This window comes from Peromyscus leucopus, chromosome 2, assembly GCF_004664715.2.
Source record: "Peromyscus leucopus breed LL Stock chromosome 2, UCI_PerLeu_2.1, whole genome shotgun sequence".
NCBI lineage: Eukaryota > Metazoa > Chordata > Mammalia > Rodentia > Cricetidae > Peromyscus > Peromyscus leucopus.
In genome coordinates this window covers 107919533-107946280 of record NC_051064.1, presented here as the reverse complement: position 1 = coordinate 107946280, position 26748 = coordinate 107919533, and the positions used below count along the sequence as shown (strand labels likewise).

General features: G+C 45.6%; 1 protein-coding gene across 4 annotated transcripts in view; it reads right to left on the bottom strand.

Annotated features, from left to right (window-relative positions):
• The window catches only part of Fyb2 (FYN binding protein 2), a 112811-nt gene that overhangs the window by 68936 nt on the left and 17127 nt on the right, over positions 1-26748 (bottom strand). For all 4 annotated transcript variants that reach the window (XM_028887938.2, XM_028887948.2, XM_037202761.1 and 1 more), the window contains exons 2-4: positions 5074-5794; positions 1816-1974; positions 69-102 (exon numbers count right to left, since the gene is read on the bottom strand). In XM_028887938.2, coding sequence (XP_028743771.1) covers positions 69-102; positions 1816-1974; positions 5074-5794 — 914 coding nt within the window. The remainder of the gene's footprint in view (positions 1-68; positions 103-1815; positions 1975-5073; positions 5795-26748) is intronic.

Sequence of the window (26748 nt, the reverse complement as noted above, 5' to 3'; positions counted from 1 at the left end):
CCTTTGACACGGCCCATGAATCCCCCCAGTAGGCTGCCCTCCTCCACAGGAGAGGAACAGGTACTCACCTATCTGGAGTCCGGGGGCCCTCCTTCACAGTCACTGCAAGAGCAAGAGGCAGAAGGAAAAGGGGGTGTTGGTTGCAGGCTGGTTAAAGTGAATGACGCTCCCACCCTGGTATGCAGAGGTATGTGCACAGTCTCACATACCTACACTCGATGGTGTTATTTATGGGCACTTTGGCCTCCTTAAGGACAAGAACCCCTGTGTAGGTTTAACTTGTTAATTGCTTGTTTTTACCACATGGCCTGGCAGAGAGAACTACTCAACGTGTGTTCTAAATGACACTTAGATTTACTGAGCTTGTGCTGTGTGCCACCCATGGTCAGAATACTTTCTCACAACAATTCCACAAGATTAGAGGTACCACAGTGCCCCAGTTCACAAGACAGGAAAATGAGGCTCAGTGAGTACCATGCTCAAACTGAAATGGCTCCTGGGAAGTTGCTGAGATCCACAAAGCCTGTTTGATTATAATAGACTCAGCATTTTGTTCTAGTCAGCCGTCTTTCCTTTGGGGACAATTGTTTGAAGCCTGAGTTCTTTAATGTTCATAAAAATCACTGCCGGGCATGGTGGTTCATGCCTTTACTCCCACCACTCAGGAAGCAGAGGCAGGCAGATTTCTGAGTTTGGGCACAGCCTGAACTACACAGCAAGTTCCAGGACAGCCAGGGCTACACAGAAAAACCCTGTCTCAAAAAAAAAAAAAAAAAAAAAAGAACCAAAATGATAAATTAAAAAAAAAATCACACTTAGTCTTCTCTGATGAGAAGCTGGCCACATTACCACCCTACACCTATGAAAGCTGTCTGTGCATGGGAACTTTCTCAAAGGGTAAGGCTGGAGGTGACCTGTAGTGCAGACTCTCCATGTGTGGTTCCCAGGGTCAGCATGCCACTACCCACTTAAAAGGCAAATGTTCAGGCTCCCCCAAGATGAGAAGCTCTGAGGATGCATTTTAAAAAGTCCTCAGGTGATTCTGATGCTGGCTCCCATATGAAAGCCACTGAGTTAGAAAGATTCAATTGTGAGGTTGCCCAAAGCACACAAATGAACAACCAAAGCTTATATTAGCTCTGCTACCCCACCTCCTGCTGCACTGATGGCCACAGTAAAACCAACATCCCCGCATGGCACCCACCGCACAGCGCCCAAAGTGTCCGTTCCCCACATGTTCACTGAGGGAGCAAGAAAAGGTGTTTAAGAAGTCTGGAGGATGATGTCAAGGTAGGAACAGAAAGGACCAGAGGTGTTCCTTTAAATAGCAGAGGGAGGGAGACAAAAAGAACACAGATAAATGGCTTCCAGGGATGCATCACGTCCTACAGAGGATGCAGGGCACAGGGACCCAAGGGGATCCCAGTAAATATGTCAGGTCAAGCTTACACTGACTTTTCCCCCTGTCCTTTCTTCCTCTTCCTCCTTCACTGACTGTTTAAAGCACAGGTTTTACAGCACACACAAAAGCTCAATGCTTCCTTGCTTGGAGACTTTTCATTTTCTTCCTCTTGGACAGATTCCCAGTGATGCAATGCAGTATTCTCAGGGGGAAGTGATAAGGGGCCAATTCCTATACATGTGTCATTTCAAGGGCAAACTGCCACAGCTGTGATGTAAAACAGCTGTAATAACGTTCAGCCCCTTGGAAGAACAGCTTCTTACATGGAAGCGGGGTGGAGAGGGACGGGCATGTGGTCCAGGCACTGGACTATGACTCTGGCTGGTGTGGGTAGGCGCTGTGCATCCTCTTACCTTCTTTCAGGGTCTTGGAGACAGCAGTTGGCTGCCTACGGAAGGCCTGGAGGTCCACAAATGGGGGTTTTGAAGGCTTCTGGGGAGGCGGGCCGAGGGTCTCAATGGAAGGCAGTGGCTTTATTTTGGGAAGCTGTTGATGCCTGCTCTCTGGCTCATCTGAGTATGGATAGGAAAACATGTAGGGTGTTATTTACATTTGTCTCCTAAAACTGACCAGTTTGCTGGCTTCAGCCTTCCTCTCGTCTGACTAGTCTCCATCCAGCAGTGAGAACCCGCTGACCCAAACACACACCTGCTTACATCACTGTCTTGCTGATCATCTCTGTTCTGCTGCTTCAGCACAACCTGGATTCATGTCTAGATTCTTTTCTCAGCAAACAGCATTGTCCTGTTTCTCAACCTTTGGTACACACATCGTCCTCTCACACCACTGGCTTCTCAGCGCTCCAGCATTGGCTATCAAAGCCTTCAGTGACTCTCTCCTATCCAAGACTGCGCCTACCCCTCCTGACTATGGGATGCTGACTCCTTTCTTACCAACAACCACTTGTTAAGGCTGCACTCCAGTGACAGTTCCCTAAAAAAGCCTTCTTGCGTTTCCTGGAATCAAGGCTGGGGCTTACACTCTCTAGTCTGCACGTTCTGGTATATTGCTAATGCTGCTGCGTCTGTGCTGTGGTTGGTGGGCTACTGTGGGGACTCTGTGGCACTGCTCTCCCAGCTTAGAGGGGAGGGACTGTGATTACTCACGGAAAAGACTCCTCAAGTACGGGCTGAGCAAATAGCATGGGACTGGAAAGCAGAGTAGGAATTGGTCTCTGAATGTCCAGGGCTCTGGCTTCAGGGTTCTTAGAATCTATGGGTTTAGTGTCTTAAGATTTTCTAAACAGTCCCAATAGTGTGTATTTCTGCTTCTGGTATTCACAAATATAACCCCAACAGGAATTCCATGATTATACATGAAAATCATATGTGACATTTCTCCTGACAGAGAAAGACAAAGTTTTTTGGATTTTCTTTGTTTGCTTGTTTGTTTTGTTTTTCAAGACAGGGTTTCTCTGTGTAGTTTTGGTGCCTGTCCTGGATCTCGCTCTGTAGACCAGGCTGGCCTCGAACTCACAGAGATCTACCTAGCTCTGCCTCCCAAGTGCTAGGATTAAAGGCAAGCTGAGATGGGGGGGCAAGCTTTCTTCTTGCCCTTCCATTAGATGCCACATCTCCAGAAGCTCAGGGCCAAATTACTCTCTGTAAGTTTGTTGGGAATTTTAGTCTTAATAAAACCAAGAAGAAGACATAGGGAAAATCAAACACCAGTTATTAACTGGTTACTCACATTTCCCCCCCAAGCACTGTGCTAAGCTGATCTACGTGGTTATCTCATTAAACTCTCTCCATAGTTTCACCTGGGAGATGACCCACCCTTCTTTTCTTTTTCCCATATAGCTTTCTTCTCATCCATCTTTCCCATCCTTCATTGGTACCTATTCATTTACTGTATTCCAGGCATTATTGTGGGAGATGGAGCTAGAACCAAGAACAGAAACTAATATAGTCCTGGCTTCAGGAATGTTCATCATAATAAGAAGAGACTGATGATACAGCAGGGACAAACAAAGAAGAGAGTCCTGGAGGTCTACCTGGCATGTGGACCATAAGTTGGTGAGTTAGGGGAAGAGAAGTCAGAGATGCAAGGACTTACATGCAAGGCCATTAAGGTTATTGTTGTAGAATAATCCTTCGGTAAATTGTGAATACGTATTACTCTCATTGGTTAATAAGAAAGCTGACAGGCCAGTAGCTGGGCAGGAAATTAGGTGGGAAATCCAAACAGAATGATGTGAAGGAGGGCGGAGTCAGGGGAGACACCAGCCAGACAGCTGCTGAGGAAACAGGACATGTAGAAAATGAGGTAATAAGCCATGGGCCACGTGGCAAAGCATAGATAGGAAATGTGGGTTAATTTAAGTGTAAAAGTTAGCTAGTAACAAGGCTGAGCTATAGACTGAATATTTATTACTCATATTCAGCTTCTGAGTCAATTATTTGGGAGTGGGCAGTCGGGACAGGAAACATCTGGTTATAGGTTATAGTACTTTAGTTTCTATTCTAAGTACAAGGAGAAGCCATAGGACTGTGAGTGATCCATTCATACATCAAGACATCCATCTGTCTATCCAATCAACCAATCGATCAATCCACCAATCACTAAATAAACATCTTTTTGGAGACTTAACTTGATCTTGTTCTTTGTGATAAGGCAGTGAGGAAGATAGATTTTATCCTCTGAAAACTCCATCTTCCAGAGGCAAACAAGTGTATAGCAACTTACTGGGGAGAGGCAAGGGCCTGAGAAAACAAAACACTGCAAGAAGTCCAAGGGCAGCAGGAACAGCGGAGACGCTATAAAGAGTCCACTCAGGGCAGGGGACACTGCCGCAGAGACCGTGGAGGAGGAAGGAAGGGATCAGGCCGCCAGGGACTTGGTGGAAGAGTTTTCCAGGCAGATGGGCTGACCTGTGCTAAGACCTGGGGCGGAACCCACCATCTTATATCTAAAGACTGAGTGGCCAATGAATCAGGAGACGAGGAGGATGGAGAAGCAGGCAAGCCCCAAACAGTGTGAGGTATGTTAGATGGGCAGGCAGGTTTTGAGCAGCAGTGATGTGATCTGAATCATGCTACCTGACAGGCTCACCATGAAAACAGAACACCAGGGGCCGAGAGGGTGGGAGCAGGGAGAGCAGCTGGTAATGGCCCAGTGAGAGAAAAGTGTGGTATAGGGGCCGGGGCACAGACAGAAGCTGAGGGGTTCCGAACACACTTTCAGAGTAGAGCCAAAGAGGTAGTTGATGGATTCAAAGCAAGGAATAGAAGGTCTGGAGATTGGAGTAGCCCTCCTAGGTTCCTACGCTGAGACAGGACACATTTTGTGCTTTTTTTCCTACACAGAGAAGGGTGCCGATGAATTTGATTCATAGTAGAACATACTAAGGTTTAAGAAGCTTATAAATCACCCACGCTCACGTAGCTTGTGGAAGGTAGAGCTGGGATTCAAGTCCAAGTGGAGCCAAACTGTGCCACAACGTAATTCTGGATTAGGCGCTTGCTCAAACCTGAGACTACAATTTAACAGGCTGACCACAGCCATGCTCTCTATTGCTGTTGCAAAGGCTGCATACACTTCAATTCTGCAGGCTCGGGATGAGAAAAGCACAATGGTCTTGCCTCCAGTCCCCCGGGGACTCCATTTCTTACCTGGAACCGGGCTGGTAAGCTCGCACTCATAAACAGGCTGGCACAGGCTGTTCCTGGGGCTCTCCTCAGCACCAGGGCTGTCTGTACCTTTCCTGCCATGCTGAGGAAGCGGCAAAGGGGAGGCTTCAGAGGCCACAGGTGATTTTCTCCGGACCATCAAATGGCTCTGGGGAGAAAAGGTCTGGACTTCTGTTGTCTCCGGGCTCATCTCTGGTTTTATCTGAGCAAGCCCTGTGGTTTTCTGACTTTCCACATGGAAGGTCTTATTCCCACAGTTGGTAAGAGGCGGAGCTGGGGACATCTTACTGTTCTGAGATAAAAATTTCTCCCAGTTCCAAAGCTTAAATCTGAAGCTGCTGAGGACCAGTCCTTTCTCCTCATTGGATGACTCAGCTTTTGATCGACTCCCATCCCGTGGCGTGGCAGCTTCCTGGGAATTTCTTGCAGGACACACAGCAGACTTTTCCGGAGGTCCCGAGGAACGTGAATTCTTCTTTTCCTGGCTTTTAAGAGGCTGGCATACTTCAGTAGAAGAAGAAGACAGGGGCTGATGGTGATGGGATGAGAGGTCCTTCCCACTAGCCAGACTCTGAGCTGCCTGTGTGTGTCCCCTGTCATCCTTTCGAGAAACACCAGTTGGCAACTTAATCGGTCCTGGGAAAGGTGGGGCATCAAACTTTTGAAATTTGGCTCGAAGTTCCTTGAAGTTTCTTACCCCTTCCTGAAGCACAAAGAGGAAGAAAAGTGTCTGGTTACCCTGGGAAAATGTGCAGCATGATCAAGCGGCTTCATTGGCCTTGTTAAAGGTCTCCGAGGGCTGACGTGAGGGAATGCTTCTCCAGGCGAGCAGTCTCAGCCTGTGCATAGATGGGGGAAACCATTTTCTCCTTCTTAAATTTGGCAATGTTGGATGTTCTCACAGCACGGAAGGACTAATTAGAGACAGTACTAGCAATTGATCTTAAACATTATTGGTGTTTTTGGTGAGACTCAGTGTCTCATTATATGTAGCCTTGCCTGGCCTGGAATTCTATGTAGACCAGGATCACAGACATCCACCTGCCTCTGCCTCCAGAGTGCTGGGATTAAAGGCACCACACCACCACATCTGATGTCTGCTAAGCCTTTTGATGGCTTCTCTCTTAAAGAAATAGTTAAAATATGCTTTGGCATAGAAAAATGCTTGTCATAATACAGTCTCTGTTTGCTCAGAAGATAACGAAATTTTATCTCCACACAAAACAATTCAAACATGACTAGTCTTATACCAAATGGGTTGTTTACAATTGCCTTGGAGACCTGGCCCTGCCCACCATCCTGGCCTGCCTGAGTCACAAAGCATACTCCCATTTGCTTGTCAAGTGTTTCCTGGCACTTCCCGATGATTTCAAGCTCGCCCTCCATCCAGACTGCCTCTAGGAAGAACAGTAGGACCAGCAGCTTCACTGTTCCCTTGATGCTCTTCTGTCTCTTCATAACCTGGCTGTCGAATTTCACACCGTGTAAAAGCAAACTTTAGAAGGCTTACATCCAAATTCTGACTCTGCCCTTTCTCATTCAGGCAAATCCTATGTGCGACCATGTCTTTTTTTTTTCTTTTTTTTTCTTTTGGTTTTTCGAGACAGGGTTTCTCTGTGTAGCTTTGCGCCTTTCCTGGAACTCACTTGGTAGTCCAGGCTGGCCTCAAACTCACAGAGATCCGCCTGTCTCTGCCTCCCGAGTGCTGGGATTAAAGGCATGCGCCACCATCGCCCAGCTCTGCGACCATGTCTTAATGTTACACGCAGTTGTATAATATTATGAACACTAGAAGGATTGGGGTTACCACACAGAAAGTGTCCAGTAGAGGGCCTGACACACAGTAGGACTATGGTAAATAAAAGCTACGAGAGGCCAGATAGTACTCTTGTTTGTGGTTCCCTTCGGAGAACATCTTAAATCCAGCATATGAAAAGGGTTTTGGTCGTGGTAGCCCAGGCCTAGGGCAGAAGGTAGAAGAGAGGGAGTGTCCAGGACTACATCGGGAGCTGTCTGCTAGTCCAGCCAAATAGGCGTGGTACTTTTTCTACTGGTCCACCTTCTCCTATTAGAGCTCATTGGTTTTGGTAAATGCATGGGAAGTAGGGAGGCATTTAATGGAATCACTTCAAACACTAAGAGCCGTTATCCCCTCCTGATCACATTCCAGGGTTTGGTTTTGTTTTGTTTTCTCCTTTCTATTTCACGTATACAGACCATTGCCATGGCAGTGACTTTGGGTTCTGCCAGCTGAGGGACCTGCCGCATGCATGACCTTCCTTCACCATGTTTACAGTTGACTCACACCTGCTCTCTGAGGGTTTCAGGAGGGAGGGACGTTGACAAACGTCGGGAGGAAGGCAGGTGGCTGCAAGCTGGTTTGTGAGCTGTCCGCTGCTGTTTTCCTTCAGCTCACTCCCACTACACGCCTCCACCTCAGCACACGCTTACGGTTCTCTCTCCAAATTGCCAACGGTTCATTTCTTATACTTTAGTCAACAGATCAGCTAGACCGTCTCTATGTCCTCTCTCCTGATGTGGCACAAGCCTGTGCTAGGAATGGCATCGGGGGTCCTGAATGTGGAGTCTCAGCTTAGTCCTTCTCCAGCCAGATGCCTTATGAAATCCTTTTTAATGGCTCTAAGCCTATTTTCCCTTACTCTAAATTAGGACTTACTCGGGTGGCTGAGATATAAGGATTAGGAGTTCAAGGCCAGTCTGTGCTACTAAGGAATCTGTTTTCACAAAGAGCACAGGTTGGTTGTGGTGGGGAAAGACATGTACTTCTCATAACAATTCAGGACCAAATAAGATAACAGATAGACGTACTTCATGGTGAATAGTTTTAACATAAAGTACATGATCTTAGCTATTGGAAGATTTCAGTTTGGTACCAGAAAAAGATTGACACTGTTGTCGAACCAGTCCCCAGTATCCTTCATCTTACAAAACGAGACTCTCCACCCTGAAAACAATAGCTCTGTATTCCTCTCCTACTTCACTTTCCGACTCGTGGACTCTTCTGGGTATTTAAACAAATGAAAAAAAAATACAGCATTTGTCTCAATGTGACTGGTTATTTAACTTAGTACAATACCCTCCAGGTTTAGCTGTGATATAGTAAGTGTTAGCTTTCCTGTCTTCTCGCCAGGCAAGCCAGCACACATGTGTGGTCCCACCACTTGGTGGGTCGAAGCAGGAGGATTCTCTGCCAAGGCCAGCCTGGGTTATCTACTTAGGTTCTTTGCACATTTTAGTTACTGGGAATTAGACTGCTATATAATTCTGTGTTCAAGCACCACTTTGATGTCCTCCTTTTGGTTCTCTGGGGTATGTCCCCAAATGTTGAATTGCTGGACATAGGGCAATTCTACTTTTAAGTTGTTAGAAACGTCCATACTGTTTTCCATGGCAACCACATCATTTTACATTCCCACCAATGCCAAACACAAGGATTCTTATTTATCAACATACTCACCAACTCTTATTTTTCTCTATCAGCCATCTAAACAGGTGTGAGCTGGCTAGTGGTTACTGGTTTTGAAGTAATGTAATCATGGTTATTTTTTCTTTACTGTCTGAAGCCAACTCTAAAGGCATTACTTGGTAGAATTTAATCTTTGTTGGAGTGTTTATGCAAAGCAGAATTGTGCATTTGATAACCTTCAAACCCAGGCCCTCTGCAAAGACCACTGGTTCAGTGTGAGGCAAACCTGACTATATTCGGTTCATTTCCCCTTTCAGTAAATGTTCATTAATTGCTTACTATGTAGACAGGACACAGTTTCCACCATCAAAATCCTCTGAGATATTTTTGTGTACTATTAGGGAGATATAGACTGTAAGTAAACACACAAGAAAGTCTTAGAGGCAGGAGCTAGATGGGGAATTGGATAGATCTTCCAATGGTGTGTGGTACAACTCCTGATCTTCAAAGAAACCACAGAAAAATCATTGTTTTGCTCAGTCATATACCAGAGTGGGTGCTGGCCTCGGTGATCTTCAATGTCTCTTCAGTACTACACTGTTTCCTTCTTCCTGGTATGTGTGGGGAACAGATATGATTTGGGCTTTTCTGCTTATCACTTCCTGAGATTTCAGAGTTGAGGGCATGAGGTACATGGCATAGGGTGGCCTGGCAGCTAACAGTGGGTTAGAGCCTTCTGGTGAAACCACAGCCCATTTTGATGGGCCCCTCCTCCCCATGAGCTTAAATTGTCTTTGGTGTACCAGCTTTCCCAGTCCCTTTGCTAGTACCACTACCTTGGAGCCTTTCTTGTTGATTTTGAAACGACTTCGTTATGGTCTCTTTGCTTTGACTCTGAGCTCTAATCCTTCATTTATCCAGCTGTTAGACAAATCTGTTTAACAACACAAACCTGATCATATAGGTCTCTTACATGCTGAAAATCCTTCAAATTGGCTTCCTTGAGCTCTCAAATCAGCTCAAATACAGTTGCTGAGCATTGAGACGCATCCTCACGCCTCTCCTGGACTTTCTGACATCACCGGGGCCCCTTCCGCAGCAGACTGCCCCATTTCTCCCCTCACTGCATTGCATACATTGCCCCCTCACATCTCTTTGTACTATTTCCTCTGCCTGGAAGGCTCATCTTTCTCCTAATTCCTGGAATTAGCAAATCTGAATGGCTAATTCCTGGAATTAGCAAAGCTTCGATGGCAGTTGAAAAGATGTGTTGTCTTCTAGGAGCAAGACACTGAAGTTATGATGACCCCTAGACCAGTCCCTTTCTGATTCATGAAACGAGGGAAACAGACATCCATGGATCGCTGCAGTATAATACAGGGAATTACTGCACACACAGCACAATAGAGACTTGGAGATCTGATGGACATACCAAAAAAACCTTCCTGGAGATGACAGCAGCCATCAGTGGGACAACAGTGGGAGGGTGTCCAGAAAACAAGAAGCACGTGCCTAGAGGTGTGGCACAGCCTGCTGCAGATGGAGGAGCGAACAGGTCCACTCACTACCGCTCCCAGTGTTAGAGGGTGAGGCTGCAAGGCCAGTTTCCTAAGAGTACTTGAGGCCACCTTTAGAGCAGGGAGCATGACTGATGGTTCTACCACTGAAGAGCCAAATGCAGTCTACAACAGATAACCAAACCGACACCACCACCTCCACTCTGCCTGCTTTCCCCTGCATGCAGCCTGACTCATCCAGCTCAGTACAGTGAACCTGCCCTTCATGCAGAGGTAGAAAAGGTCAGAGGTACATCTCCAGGCAGTCTCTCTGCTGCAATTTTCCAAGCACAGGTGAGGGAAATGAGCACAAGAGTCTACCTTTTGGGAGCCAAGATTGCCATGCTGTGCAGTGAATGGCAGCATTCGTGAGCTCCGCTATGTGGCATACAACATCTTTCCCAGTGCACTTGGTGATTCTCCATGTAATCTATGATAAACCCCTTGCTGTGTAGACCAGTAACAGTGGATTTGGTCATCTACAATGACAAACACTGACATATCCAGCCTGCCATGCTTTCCTCCACAGCACCTCCCAGAACTCCGCATGTTACCCATCTCCCTCAGTCAGGGTAGAAACTCCACAAGGACGGGCCCTGTTGTATTTAGGTTTTGATTACTGCTGCCATATCAGAACCTGGAAGAATAGTAGTCTTACAACAGCTGCTTGATAAAAATTTGGTGAATTGATGCAGATTTACAAGTCTTTCAGAATCTAGATGATGCAAACACAATATGTTACTTATCTCTAGTCCTGTAATTCACAAAGTCTCTGGTGAGTAAATGAACCAATGACAGCACACTTGGAAAAGTTGGCAGGTTCATGGGATAAGTGAGTGAGAACTGTAGTATTGTAAACTTTCCTGGCACATCTTTGTGAGGTCAGCTTCAAATGTCCACAGAAACAAACCCCTACAAAGTCAGACGGTAGCACTGAGAACAGCTTTGGAAGACATCCTGGGCACTTCAGATCTGGATGGATCAGGTGAGCTGCAAATGCTTCATTTGGGAAGCACATGACAAACCCATGTCGGAGATATTGTGGGAACAAAGATAAAAGATGCAGTGTCCTCTAAACAGAAGAGGCTTATCTCTGATATGGAAAGGAGGGGACAACCAGCCACCATCAACAAAGAAAGCACTACTTCAGAAGGAGGAGGTAGCTGGGATCAAACACTTCTAAGTCCGGTTCCCTGGATGTGATGTTATGACATCTCAATTTAGTTAAACTTGGAGAACAACATTCAGAGGTCTCTCGTTCACTTTTTATTTTCTAGAACCATAGTTAATGGCAGTGACAACACACTGACCTGGGCGGTTCACACAGTCACCTGGTCACATCTGTTGGACTCCCAGGTGCAGGCAAATACCCAGCACAGAAAACCTAAGTGACTCCCTCAAGGTCACAGAAGTTCATGTAGCCTGGCTTTGGAGCTCATGTTCACCCCCGACACTATGATCACAAGTGCTCCTGTGCCCTCTGCACATCTCGGACACACTTCATAGTTGTGTTTTCTGTCTTCTTCAGCCTCATTGTGAACTCTTGATCAATTGCATGGAGTCTTGATTAATCTCTTCAATAGCCCCACAATGTGGGCATGCTTACTACACCATTTTACAGACAGCTAATGTGTACAGAGAGGTTAAATAACTCCTCAAGCTTAGATAGGGCAGTGGTTCTCAACCTTCCTAATGCTGCAACCCTTTAATACAGTTCCTCATGGTTTGAACCCCAACCATAAAGTTATTTTATTGCTACTTCACGATTACACAAACTGTAATTTTGGTACTGTTATGAATTGTAATGTAAATCTCTGTGTTTTCTCATGCTCTGAGGCAACCCTGTGAAAGGGCCATGGTTTGGCCCCTGAAGGGTCCTTGACCCACAGGTTGAGAATCACTGACATAGAAAATCAAAAAGGAATTTAAACCAACTCCACGTAATTCCAGCTTTCAACCATTCTGTGAACGAACTTATGAATTTAGAACCAGATTATAAACTTTTGCTGTCTCACAGAAGTTCTATAACTAATTGTATGTATGTCACAATTCCATTAGAAATCGTACAGTAACCACAGCCAGCCAGATGGTTCAGTGAGTCAAAAGGCTTCCTGAGCACACCTGAAGACCAGAGTTTGGTTCCCAGAACCCAGTGCAGAAGGAGAGAGCTCAACCCCTGAAAACCACCGTCTAACAACAGGCATGCTGTGCCACACATGTACCTGCACTCATATGCATCATACACAAACCACACAAGCAGTGACAATAAATAAAACAAATTAAAACACAATTCCCTAATAATTATTTTATGGAAGCAAATTCAAATTCCAGGAAACTTATCTCTTAAAAAACTTTTTAAATTGATATTTCAAGTATGTGAGTGTTTTGCCTGCATATCTGCATGTGCACTATGCGCATGCCTGGGCCTGAAGGGGCCAGAAGACACTGCTGTAGCCCCTGGAACTGGAGTTATGGTTATAAACTGCCACATGGCTGCTGGGAACTGAACTCAGGTCTTGTGCAAAAGCAGCCAGTGCTCTTAACCACTGAGCCATGTCTCCAGCCCTCAGGAACCCAACCTTTATTTACTTTTTGTTGTTTATGTTGACAGGAATACAACATTTTCCTAGTAAAATTGAATTTTCAAAAAAAATTACAATAAATGATATAGCAAATTATGCTCATGTAGTCTTGGAATTTTAAGGTAGCTCTGATCTGATGTAATTAAAAAATATAATTATGCAAAATAAGTAACAAAATATAATTCGGTGATGTGATTTTTTTTAAAATAAATTTGCAATTGAAAAAAGTCTGGTGTCAAATCATATGTCTATCTGAAGTTTACAAAATGTGAGATGGAGGCTACTTGGCTACATGGTACTCTAGATGTCCATCCGTGATGCCTGCATCACATCACACCGCAGCTCAACATGAGAAAATAGATTTCCCATGAATTAGCAGTGACTCCATGTGTGAAAGCTGACATGGAAACCCTGTGCCAGCGAGGCCCCTCAAACGCCACTAATTTCTGAGTTCCTGTAGATTGCTGAGTGTGACTGTTCACCACAGGGAAAAAACAAGGGCAACATCAATGACAACAGTTTATCACGAGCCTGAAACTCTCCCTCCTGGAAAACAAATGCAGGGACCCCGAGGAACAGGCAAGCGAAAAATCCACGGCACAGGGGAGCTGCAGAAGCCAAGAAAGTATGCTCTAGTAGAAGTCATAGCTGCCAGGTGCTAGCTACCACGGAAAGAAGGGAAAGTCTCACAAACAGCATGGGAGCACCTTTCAGGAACACAGGCTTCCCCACTCTGAGAGCTGGACAGTGGGGAGACTGCCTATGCTCCTGGTCGCGGGGATTAACACCTAAAACCCTAGGAAAGGGGAAAACAGCCTGATCTCCTCTCATTTGCCCTGGGAACAGATTCAGAGTGAAACTTCAAGCTCCCATGACACGGGTAGAAGGACTGATAATTGCTCCAGTCCTCCTTTAGGTGTCTGGGCCCTAAGGAGGGCTCCCCATGTGATCCAACGAAGGAATCTAGAACTTCTGGGGTCTACAGCTCAAACTCTTCTCTTGTCATGTCCCACCCGTGCAGACAGGAAGGCAGTTCCCAGTGTCCAGTGCGATCACGTGTCTCTGGGCACTCCTCTGGGTCAGTTCTGCTTGCTTATCACCTTCTACCTTATCTCGGCTGCCCACTGGCCTTTCTCAGTCCTCCATTCTTTACAATGCAGGGATTCTATTCATCTCTGTTATCTTCAGCTGATAGCTGGGCCAGCTGAGCATGCAGCCCCAAATACTCAATGCCTGTTCAGTGAAGGCAGTTATGGAAAACAGCCAGCCACCTAACCACAGGGCTGAATGTTTTGTCAATAAATATGCAGTGGCATCATGAATCAGTTTGGGGCCCTCGAGATGGCACAGTGGGTAAAAGGACTTGCCTCATAAGTCTGATGGCCTGAGTTCAGTCTGCTGAATTCATAAGCATTGCAAAGATGTGGTGGCTTGAACCTGTAATCATAGCAATCCTACAGAGAGACAGGAAGCAGAGAGGGGAGAGATCTCCCAGAATCTCTCAGACTAGCTAGCCTGGAGTTCGCTGAGTGGCAGAAATTACAAGATGGGGAGAACCGATTCCTGTGAGTTATCTTCACACACACACACACACACACACACACACACACACACACACACACACCACACACTAAATAAGTTTGGTGAAGCCCATTGGAAGTGAGATGGAATGGTTTTCACTGGAGGGGAGGCTCTGAAGCCATTCAGGGCTAATGGGACAGCATAAACAATAACAGGGAGGCATGCAGGTCCTTTGCATTTCATGGGGCAGCCAGAACACTGAAGAAGTAGTGGAAGAAGAAAACCATGCTCACGGAGGGTCTTCAGAGTTTTTACTCAAGGAAGAGATAATCTTGGTTGCTTTTCTAGAGCAATAAGAAAGAAGAGGTCCCTTGGTGCTGAGAGCCTTTCAGGGAACAATGTTTAGTCTATATCTATGAACATTTTTTCTTTAAGAAGGCCTTTCTGTTCATCAGCAGCCAGAGAAACTGGAACTGGAACTCAAGGTCCAAATAGTACTTGGTACTAATATAAACAACCATTTCTCCAGTTGGCTCCAGAATATTTAGGAGCCAACTTTCCCTCATCAAACCCTGTCTATCCTGGCCTTTCACAGACCCATGCTTCATTTCTCTCTCTGTCTTTGGGAATTTGCTTGGAATCCTGTCTTAGGGTTTCTACTGCTGTGATGAAACACCATGACCTTGAAGAGGAAAGGGTTTATTTGGCTTACACTTCCATATCACTGTTCATTATCAAAGGAAGTCAGGACAGGAACTCAAACATGGCAGGAACTTGGAAGCAGGAGCTCATGTAGAGGCCTTAGAGGAGTACTGGTTATTGACTTACTCTTCATGACTTGCTCAGTCTGCTTTCTTATAGAACCCACAACCACCTGCTCAAGGGATAGCACCATCCACAATGGGCTGGACCCACCCCCATCAATCACTAATTAAGAAGATGCTTACAGGTTTGTCTACAACCTGTTCTTATGGAGGTATTTTCTTCATTGAGATTCCCTCTTCTCAGATGACTTCAGCTTGTGTCAAGCTGACATAAAACTATCCAGCACAATTCCTGAGATTCAGATGTTTATATATAGATGTATGGTGTGCTGTGTGATTGTGCATGTGGATTTGCATGCCATTGCACACATGTGGAGGTCAGAGGTCAATCTCAGGTATCAATCCTTGCTTTCCGTTGATTGAGATCTGGCTTCTTTGCTGCTTGCCACATCATACCCCAGGCCCACTACCTTTCAGGCTGTGGTTTCCACCTCAAATCTCACCATGGGAGTGCTTCGATTACGGATGGACACTGCCATGTCTGGCTTTATGTGAGTTGCAGGGAATCAAATTCAGATCATCATGCTTAAATGACAAGCCCTTTCTTTATCCATGGAGCTATCTCCCCAGCTTAAGATTTATTCTTAGTAAAAAAAAAAAAATGTCTACAATCTTTATACAAAATTCTGGTGTATACTTTGGGACAAAGAAATTCTCTAATTTTAGAAAGGTAGCTTGTTACAAATTCTACATCCCTAAGCCCTGGCCCCATTTGCAGCAGTATGTTATGTTCAGACCAGCTCCTGTTTCCATAGGGAAACATATGAGTGCTCATCTAAGGTACAATAAGTACTGACCAGAAACTCTCTTGGGTTGACTCAGGTAGGGTTCTGATATCAAGACAGTTATGACAAATTAGTCATCTTAAAAGCTGCCCTTGGGCCGGGCGGCAGTGGCTCATGCCTTTAATCCCAGCATTCGAGAGGCAGAACCAGGTGGATCTCTGTGAGTTTGAGGCCAGCCTGGTGTAGCATGAATCTTAAAAGGTCTTATTAATAAAATCAAACCTGAAGCCAGGTATTGGAGTGAATGCTGGAAGATCAGAGAAGTAGAACAAGGCACAGCCACCTCACCTTGCCAATTCCTCAGCTGATCCTGTTTCCTCAGACTGGAAGCCTATCAGTCCTTATCCGGAATGAATCTCAGCTGTACTGCTAAAAGCCTAAAAGCTTAACCAGGCTCTAGTTCCTGGTCCTCATGCCTTAAATACCTTTCTGCTTCCTGCTATCACTTCCTGGGATTAAAGGCATGTGTCACCAAGCCATTTCCAGTGTGGCTTTGAACTCACAGAGATCCCAGAATACTAGGATTAAAGGTGTGTGTGCCACCATTTCTGGCCTCCATGTCTATCTAGTGGCTGTTCTGTCCTCTGACCCCAGATAAGTTTATTAGGATGCACAATATATTGGGGGGCACAATATATCACCACAGCCTGGTCTACAAAGCGAGATCCAGGACAAGCACCAAAACTACACAGAGAAACCCTGTCTCAAAAAACCAAAACAAAACAAAAAGCTGCACTTGGGAACTGTGGGTGTGGCATTGTGGATGAGTTCTCCATTTCCTAGGAAATCCTTCAAGACTAGAGGAGGGAGAATAAGGCAGTCAGTCTGTCTGTACCAGGTACACCGGATGATATCTGTGGCTACAGACAACCCCCAGCAGATAGTCCCGTGGGTCATCTGCTTTTGCTTATATCTTTACCATTATTTTCTCACTGGCAATCAGCTTCATGCAAGCAATTCTTCAATGGCCCAGTAGCTCTAAAATACGGTTCCATTATAATTTCTCACTTTTTTTTTTTTTAAATAGCATTTCCCTGTAACTATTTTTCAGATAAAATGCTATCTTAGCTAAGGTTTCTATTGCTATGATGAAACACCATGACCAAAGCCAACTTGGAGAGGAGAGGGTTTATTTCATTTCTACATTACTGTCCATTATCAAAGGAAGTCAGGCAGGGGCTTAACAGGGCAGGCAGGATCCTGGAGGCAGGAGCTGAAGCAGAACTCAAGGAAAGTTCTGCAAGATTACTGGCTTGCTCCTCAGGGCTCGATCAGCCTGCCCTGTTTTCTAATAGCACCCCGGACCACCAGCCCAGGGGTGGCACCACCCACAATGGTCTGGGCCCTCCCACATCAATCACTAATTAAGAACAGGCTCTATGGGCTTGCCTACAGCCAAATCTGATAGAGGCATTTTTTTTTTTTTTTTTTCAATCTCGGCTTCCTCCTCTCAGATGACTACAGCTTATGTCAGGTTGACATAAAGCTAGCTGGCCCAAATGCTAACTAACTCTGTCAGCTCCTGGATCGGGTCTCAAGCCACTATAACATGTCCTCCTCTCTCCCACTCTCCCTCCCACTCTCCCTCCCAGTCTCCCTAGTGCTGGGGAAGCCAGGACTTTACATAATGCTAGACAAGTGCTCTCACACTGAGTCCCTGCCATTCGTCTCTTTAATCTGTGATCACATAGACCTGCTGGGCTTCCTGGATGAGGACCGTGTTCTCCTGCATCCTCACAGCCTGTGCTTCACCTATCTGGACTGTCTTTGCCAGACACCCACCATTCACATTATGCTTATTTCTTTTACATCTAGCTCAGAAACTCCCATGAGGCTGTTATCAAAACCTCTCCTCAGGCCTCCCTGGCAACCACCCTCAGTCTTGGATGTGTCCTGGAATGCCCTGGGGACCCTTGAACATGCCCCCACTGAACAGAATCTCTGTGTGTCCACAGTGCTTTTGTATGGCCATCTCTCAGCCTCTCATCCAGCAACACATCTGGATGCAGAGTTCTCCAGCTACCATTCTCTTCCGGTCTTACTCTTTATCACTTCCTGTGTCCTACCGTAATTACTCAAGTGGATCCCTTGAGCTCATTCATAGCAGGTAGAGGAGTACACTCATCTCAGAGCCCACAGGTTCTCTGATGAGTGACTCCAAGTGCTCAATAAATATTTACCAAAGCAACTCTGAACAAAATGAATGAGCAGATTTAGGATAGTGGCCCAGAGGGGATTCTCATTTCAAAAAGGGCTTTCTCAGAGAACTACCAATTAATTTCCTGCCAACAATGCATCTAAATTGCTCCTTTAATCATGGCACTCCCCTTATTAAAATCCTTCAGTAGTCCCCCATGGCCTGATGCTAACGCCTACATTTCTTAGCTACACACACAAGGCCCCGTCTGCTGGTTTCTTGCTGTCCTCCCCATCTTCTTTCCCAGGTACGTCCTACTCCATTAGACTCAGCCCCCCCCCCCAGGAAAACCGAGTTGCCTCTGTGCATTTGTTCATGCTGTTCCCTCTGCCTGCAATCCCTTCTCCTATTTATTTCCTGAGCTCATGTTCATCATTTGAGACAGAGCTGAGGTGATAGTCCCAGAAGAGACTTCCAGCTCTGACCCCCATTGTTAGAGCAGCCTCTGCTCGCCCCTGTTTCCAATTTCCTAACTTTATCACTGTCGCCTGTACAGTGTGTGCTCTAACCCCACCCCTCCTCCAACTGAGGTCTGTAGAGGTGAGGATTGCGTCGTTTTTCCAACTCACATTCCTGTCACTGTGCATAGGCATACAGAGAATACATAGACAATACAGGCCCTTTTAATTATGCGTTTATGGATGTGGAGACTGAGAACAACTAGGCTTCATTCCAGATAGAAGTAAGGGTGCTCTAGATTCCTAGTATATTACATGTGTTTATGTTACTGCCTTTCCAGGTGTGTATAGCAACATGTCTCCGCTGCCAATTCTGTAGCTCCACCAACAGGCTTCTATAGGCTTCTACGCTTACCCCTGAAGAGGACTGAACCAAGGATCAGAGCTTCCTGAAGTTCTCAGCTCATCAATGAACCCCGGAGCCAGGGTCTAAACCCAGCAACAACTTGAAGCCTGTGGTGTTTGCACAGAACTCTGCTCTGCACACCTTTTCCTTAATAGTATGGTCGCCCATTTTCCCTGAGCATCCAACACTTCATGGAATTGAGATCCCCACCCCACCCCACCACCACCCCACCACCACCCCCTCCTACACCCCATCCCTGTGCTATTTTCTCGTGGAAGATGTCACATAATGTGTGACAGCTACCACACCCCATGAACACCGCCAGGACAGAGCAGTAGGAGGACAGGCAGATCAGGACATCCCTGACTGGGTTTGAGTAACAAGTGACTTCTCAGAGAAAAGGAAGCATGAAGAACAAATAGGAGTTTGACTACCCTTGGGAAATGGAAATTCATAACGAGAAATCCACGGAGTCTGTTTAACGGGCAAAGGAATTTATCAGGGGGAAAACTCACTCTACAGAACAGCATAGTTGCAGGTTCTGGAACTCTGTTCCGGCCGCCTGACTCAGTCCAGTCTCCAAATCCACAGGAGAGAGCAGAGCAGAGAGCTGCCTACGTGCATCTCAGGTCTTAAGGGTCGCGGTGAGGCCCTGCCCCAGGGGCATGGACTTCAAGGTCATAGGCAGGTGGGACAGTTACCTGCTGCCTCTCTAGGTCATAGACAGAACAGCTACCCACTACAGAAATCACACGTTGTGGAGCAAGGATGTATGGTTTTAAAAGGCCTGAGGCTGAGAGAGCCCAGCAGGCAGAGATTCCTGACGTAGGAGGATTATTGTACTTATGGTTGGAGTGTGAGGTGAGAAATGACGCTAGCCACGTTCCCAGTCTTTAAACAAACAGGCAGCATGTTTTCATTTTCATGGTTGGAGACATACCTTCAGAGATGATCCTGAGATATGTAACAAGAGAGTGATATTTTCTGTGTGTGTGTAGGCCCAAAGTCGACATGGGTCGTCTTCCTCAATCACTCTCTACTTTATTTATTACCCCAGGCATACCTTACTTATCTCTGTCTGCTGGTTTGGCAACAGGCAGGCGCCAAGCCTGCCTGCTTTTCTGTGGGTTCTGGGTAATCGAAATTCCAGACTTTACAGCCATGCAGCAAGCATTTTATCCACTGAGCCATCTCCCAAGACCAAGAAAATGATATTTTAGAGCCAACAGACCCCCCCTTGTCAAGGCACAGGCCTATAGAGCGACCAGAGCACAGTGACCAGCAAAGCAAACCAACGCTCACTGAAGGCACAAGATTTACGGTGCCTGTTAGGAAATAGCCGAACAGGAGAGGCTCGGCATCACTTCCAGACATCAAAATGTTGCTGAGCAGAGGCTCTGTGTTGGCGTTGAGGGTCTCTGAGGAAAAATTCGACCATGTGCCTCTGAGGCCAGTTTCAAATCGAAGCCCCCAGCAAAGCACTCTAGGTTTTAATTATATCAGCAGATAGGCGGCTCAGGGCTTCAAGTCAGAATTTACAATCTGCAAATGTACCAATCTGTCAACTGCCCTACTACTGGCCATTCTTCATTACCTGCCCCACACTTGTTTGGTACTGGAGCCTGGGGCAAGAATGGAGTTTCTGGGCCAATGGGATGCCTTGGGTAAAAGATGTTGCTAGATCCTCAGGATCCATAGTGGAAGGAAACAATCCAATCCCTCTTGAGAATTGCCCTCTGGCATGTGTGGCCTGCTGCCCCCAGCCTGACCCTTCTCTAAGATGGCTGCTGTCCTGTCTTCCTCTCATGCACCTCCATACACAGACACACAGTTCAGGAGGAGGAAGAGGAGGGAGACAGGGGGAAGGAGTGGGAGGACCGGGAGCGGAAGCTGCTGGCTAGGAAGCTGGGGAATGGAGTCTTTTTACTTGAGAGGGCTCCCTGAGTACCCTGATGTCTTCGCGTCTCTCCCCCACCCCCAAACAGAACAGCCAGTCACTGTCCATCTGGGTTATGACAGCTCTACACAAAGTGCAATTTAGCAGCCACCTAAAGGAGAAGGTTAAATACTTTCTCTGAGTCCCTCGATTGCTTTTACCCTCCACGATACGATGTAAATGCCTCAGCCAGCGGGGCCACTTAAATTTCTTAGATTTGCTTTGTATATTGGAATCCCAGACAAGTGAAGAAACTTCGAAAGAAATCAAAGCCCATTTTAGCTTAGGGATGTTAGGTGTGTTTTAAAGAAGGAACAAATAAGTTCCCTCCCAGGTTTTCTGTCTATTCCACATCTCCTTTCTGCAACAATTTCAGAAAATTTGTTTTTAAGATATGAAGTACCAGTCACCTGTGTCCTGATCATCATTTCCTCCATCATCTCTCCTTTTTCTTCCCCCTCTTCTCTCTCCTCTCCCTCCTGCCTGCCCCCCCATCCTCTTCCACCCCCTCTGTTGACATTGGTGTGTATAAACTGCTGCTGTTTAGACACAACCTTTGAGCCCCTTAGAAATCTGGCATGGGATGTGCCATTACCTTGATTTTACAGCTTTAGGAACCGGCTTGGAGAGAGAACAGTTTGGCCAAGGGTGAAACACTCTTGCTGTGGACTTGGGAGGTGGAAGGGTGGTGTTTGGGTGACCTTCAGTTGAACCTCTGTCACCGAAGTTCCCACCAATAAAGTGATATCAATAATAATATTCAATGGTCAGTTAGCTAAGATAATCCGTGGTAAGTGTTCATCCCGGTGCCGGGCACTGACTATGAAGCAGGAGAGGACGAGCTGATCCTCACTGGTTCTGTCAGTTTGCACTGTTATTAAGGGGCAGTTTCTATTTAACAAGAGAGTCTTCTCGAGTTTGAATGTGTGCCCCAAACTTCACGTGTCAGAAACTTAATTACTAAATGGATTTTTAAAGGTGGGCCTAAGGAAGTTACTTGGATAAGATTGGGTTGGATGAAGCCATGAGTGTGTGGCCTCCTGGATCACAGCAGCAGCTTTGAAAAATGAGGATGAGAGACCCAAGCACTCATGTGTAACATGAATTCAAAAATGGTCTTTCAGAAAAAAAAAACCTAGAGATAATGGGGTAAATGCTGAAAGATCAGAGAGACAAAGGAACAAGCCACAGCCACCTCTTACCTCTAGGACCCCTCAGCCTGAAAAGGCTCTCTAGCCGAAAGACCTCTAGCTGAAAGGGCTTTAGTTCCTGTCTCCTCATGCCTTATGTATCTTTCTCCGCCCAGCCATATCACTTCCTTATTAGTGCAGGGATAAAAGGCATGTGTGATTGCCAAGTGCTGGGATTAAAGGTGTGTGCCACCACTGTCTGGCTGTTTCTCTCCTAGACTGAGTCAAGCTCATGTAGTCCAGGGTGGCTTTGAACTCACAGAGATCCAGATGGATCTCTGCTTCCAGAGGTGCTAGGCCACCACTACCTGGCCTCTATGTTTAACCTAGTGGCTTGTTCTGTCCTCTGATATGCCAGCAAATTTTATTAGGACACACAATATATCACTACACTCATGCTCTAACTTGCTATGGTGTGATACAATAAAACAGGCCCTTTACCAATGCTGAGACGAGACCAGTGCCATGCTCTTAGATTCCCTGCTTCCAGAACTTGAGAAATAATGTTCTCTTCTTAATAAATTACTCAGTTCCAGGTAGTTTGTTATAGCTACATCACAATGATCAACAGAGATCTGAGTCCCAAATTCCAGATCTTTTCCCTATCCCATGGGCCCCTTCTCAACATCGCTTTGTTTACACTGATTCCAAGCTGTTATGGAGAAATAATCAACTCCATTTTACAAAAGAGGAAACAAGAGCTGCAGGGGTCATGACCCTTTGCCTAAGATGGAAGAGCTAATAAGTATCAGACCTCCTGAACACCATCTTCCAGTTTCTCACTACTCCTAACACAGTCTCAGGTTTGGCTTTGAATAGACAAGGAATGCAACTGAAGGGTATTTGAAAGCCCTTCATCTGGGGCAAGATTTCTTCAGCCAATAAGAACCGGTGCTTGACAGTCTGTGCTGTGTCCATGTTCATTCTGCTAAGTCACCCAGTCAGCCTCAGGACCTTTTTTACTGGATGAACAGCCAAGCCAGAGTCTTATGAGAGAGGCTCACAGCAGCATCAGTGTGGTGGTTTGACTAGAAATGCCCCCCCATAGGCTCATAGATTTGAATGCTTAGCTATCAGGGAGTGGCACTATTAAGAGGTGTGGCTTTATTAGAAGAAGTGTGTTACAAGGGTGGGCTTTGACACAGCTGGGTCCAGTGTCGTTCTCTCTTTCTGCTGTCTGCTGATCTAGATGTAAAACTCTTGGCTCCTTCTCCAGCACCGAGTCCTCCTGCACACATTGCTTCCTGCCATGATGATAATGGACTAACCCTCTGAATCTGTAATCCAGCTCCAATTAAATGTTTTCTTTATAAGAGTTGCTGTGGTCATGGTGTCTCTTCACAGCAATAGAAACCCTAACTGAGACAATCAGTGACACACCAGTCCCTGATGAACATTCCTAGCAGCAGCTCACAAGGTCCTTCACCTTTGGAGGTGGACAACTATGTGGGACCAACACCATCGTCCATCCTGACGTTTCCCAGGAAAGATGCATCCTTGGCCCTTTGGCTTTCACCATGCACTGATGGCTTTCAAGAGAAACCCCATGCTGTGGCAGAGCACTGGCCTCCACCTTGGCCTTCCCCTCACTGAATGTGTGCGTTTCAATAGATACTATACATCTCAATTACCCGTTAAGCCTCCCAAACTGAGAGGTGGTGAATGCCCTGTGCTCTTGAGAGCCCAACACCTCCTTCAGCCATGTGTTTACTGTGCTGTGACTGGGGTCAGTCCAGTTTTCACCTTCCCGACTAAACAGAATCACTTTCGATAGTAGAAGCAAGGCTAAGGGCAGGAATGTGAGGGTTGAAAAGCCTTAGGTTGGCATGTTGACCCGTGTCACCTTAATGAAGCTGTTTCAGTTCTTTTTTTTTTTTCTATTTCCTGATACATGGAATGGGGAAGCATCTGTGTCACCTTAACAAAGCTGTTTCAGTTCTTTTTTTCTTCGATTTCCTGACACATGGTATGGGGAAGCAACCCCCATCGTGGGCAATCATGCTGGCCTGGTGCCTGGCACAAAGGAGGCTCCTAAGCAATGGTGTTGGGATAAGACAGTCGCAACGTTGAAAAAGGGTGCTGATGCTGATGGTGATATTGATAACTCGTGGTTATGATGGTTATGCTGGCAGAGTGGTCATCTGTGGCGAACAACACGTGCCGACGTTAAGCAGCCTGGTACGTGCAGGTGGGAAGATCATTTATCAACTCTGAGAGGTGGCATTTTACTTCCCAGCGACAATGATGCTTCAGTCTTGGCCCTTCTTCTTCCACACTCACCACTGCCACTCCTCCTCCTCAATTTTAAGTGTCATATTTATTTACTTATTTTATTAGCATTGAACAATATAAAGTAAGCTTTCTTTTGTCTCTAACACGACTGTTTAGAACTCACATGACCATGGAAGTAACAAAATAGAAAATGAAGACAACTTGTTAAGACATGCTAACAATCACCACAGAACAAAACACAAACATCCAGCATGTATGTTTCCTCTTAGTTTCCCTAGTGTGAGGAGCGTATGCTCTTCCGGACTTTGCTAATAAATTGCTGTACAGTATTAAAGTACCGTGATATATGAATCAAAAATCTATTTTGAAATCAAATTTTAGTACAATGATTCTCAAGGGCAATGCAACAATCCATACAACCTAGATTTTAAAGGTAATAACACTTAGCCTCTTATGAGATGTGCTTAAAAATAAATGTACTAACAATTAAAACTGAATTATGACCTATAGGGAAAAGGAGAGTGAGGTTTATTGATAGCTAATTGGAAATATATAGGAATTACGTTGTAAGAGTTTTTCAAAAGTATTATTTTAATTTTAATTTTATTTTTATGAGCGGTGTGTGTGTGTATGTATATATACACACATGCATGAAGATGTTTGTGCAGACTGGTAGAGGGTTGTAGATCTCTTGGGGCTAGAGTTATAGGCTAGACATGTGAGTCACCATGTTTGTGCTGGGACCTGAACTCCAGTTTTCTACAAGAGTAACAATGGTCTTAGCTGTTGAACTACCTCTCCAGCCCCTCTGACCTGTATTCTAGATCAGAATTTTTTCTTTTATTTTTGTTTTGAGATCATAATTATATCAGTTTTCCCTGTCCCTTTCCTCCCTCCAAACTCTCCCATATATCCTTCCTTCCTCTCTTTCAAATTCATGGCCTCTTTTGTAATTAGTTGTTGTTACATATATACACATATATGCATATACATATTCCTAAATAATAAATACAACCTGTTCAGCCTGTATGTTACTTATATGTATGTTTTCAAAGCTGACCAGTTGGTATTGGGTGATGTGTGCTCTTGTGTATAACCCATGTGCTCTTCCCTGGGGAAGACTAATTCTCCTCTTTTGGCATTTCTTAGTTACCCACAGTCTGTTATGCAGGGTTGAGGGCTCATGGGCTCCCAGCACCCAGTCCATGTTAGCATGTCCATTGTTGTCCTTGTTCAGCGCATGTTTAGGCAGTCATGTTGCTGATCCACATATCTTAACACTTTACCTCAAGTCTGGAAAATTACCCTATGACCTTATTCTCTTCTCCTGTTCTCCCTTCCCCCTTACACTCCGGCCTGCTAATGGTGCTCACTCAGAACAATGGCACCAGACCCCCGCTGAAGACCTGTATTCTGTCCATTTCTACTTTACCCTGGGGGTCCCTCTTCAAGTGCAGTCAGTGGAAGGTGGGAAGAACAAAGGGAGTCCTGATGAAGAGAGATGCTGACCAAGCCACCAGCTGGAGGTAGCCTTAGATTTTCTCATAGGTGCTGGGACAGACCTGGGACTTGGCTCAGAGACCAGCTTGAGGTAAATAGTCAGAATAATGGGAGGGTGGAATGACACAGGCAATCTGTGTAGCCTGCATGGCTTCAAGGGTGATGGCAGGGATTTTCTGTGTGTTAAGAGACAGAAAGAATGAATAAGACCTTTAAAGTCACAGGATACCGCACAAATGAAAATAACAGGCAATCATTTAGCTTTGAGAGAGTAATAGGTGTGAAGTGATGACTTTCTGGTTCTGTGGCGTATGTAAGCTTTGGTTCCTCAAGAGGATCTGACTTCCCAGAGGCCAAACTGAAGGAGAAGCAACACTGGAATAGGATCCCAGAGCCTCTGTCTGGTCCTTCACAACATGAGCTCTCTTCTAGCTTAGGAAGGTAGCGCTAGGGATTAGAAACCCCAGGTCTACCGTGACACTTGAGTAAAAGCCAACAGGTTCATGTCAATTAGCTCTCATAGAATATATCACCGCTTGAGGAAGAAAGCTAAAACGTTTGTTGGCTAATTAAACATCTAAAATCTGCCTTTATTTTGGTAATATCTAAAATGGAAATTCTTTTTCCTTACTAAAGTTCTTATAGATATCAAATCAAGTGACATAAGAAGATTCTTTGGCTAGAACAGAAGGCCACACAGGTTCAAGGCATTCTCTTTAAAGGTGTATAATGATGTATCCCACACAAGAGGATGGTCTGGGTAGAAAGAGCAGAGTGTGTGGACCTAGCTTAGCAGAGACAGAGTACAGCTAGCTAAGGCCGTCAGTGTCCAGAGTGGAGCACTACCTGTGGAAACTCAAAAATAACTGAACTGAAAAGTAGGGCCCATAACAATTCTCTGAAAACTGTTTCATATCTGAAAACCGGCCTCTAACCATCCACTTCCTGGCTTGTGAACAGTCCAAAGAGGACAAAGAGAAGGAGAAAGACCATAAGTTCAGGATCTGCTATGAAGACAGTGAATTCAGGATCTGCTATGAAGACAGTGAATTCAGGATCTGCTATGAAGACAGTGAATTCAGGATCTGCTATGAAGACAGTGA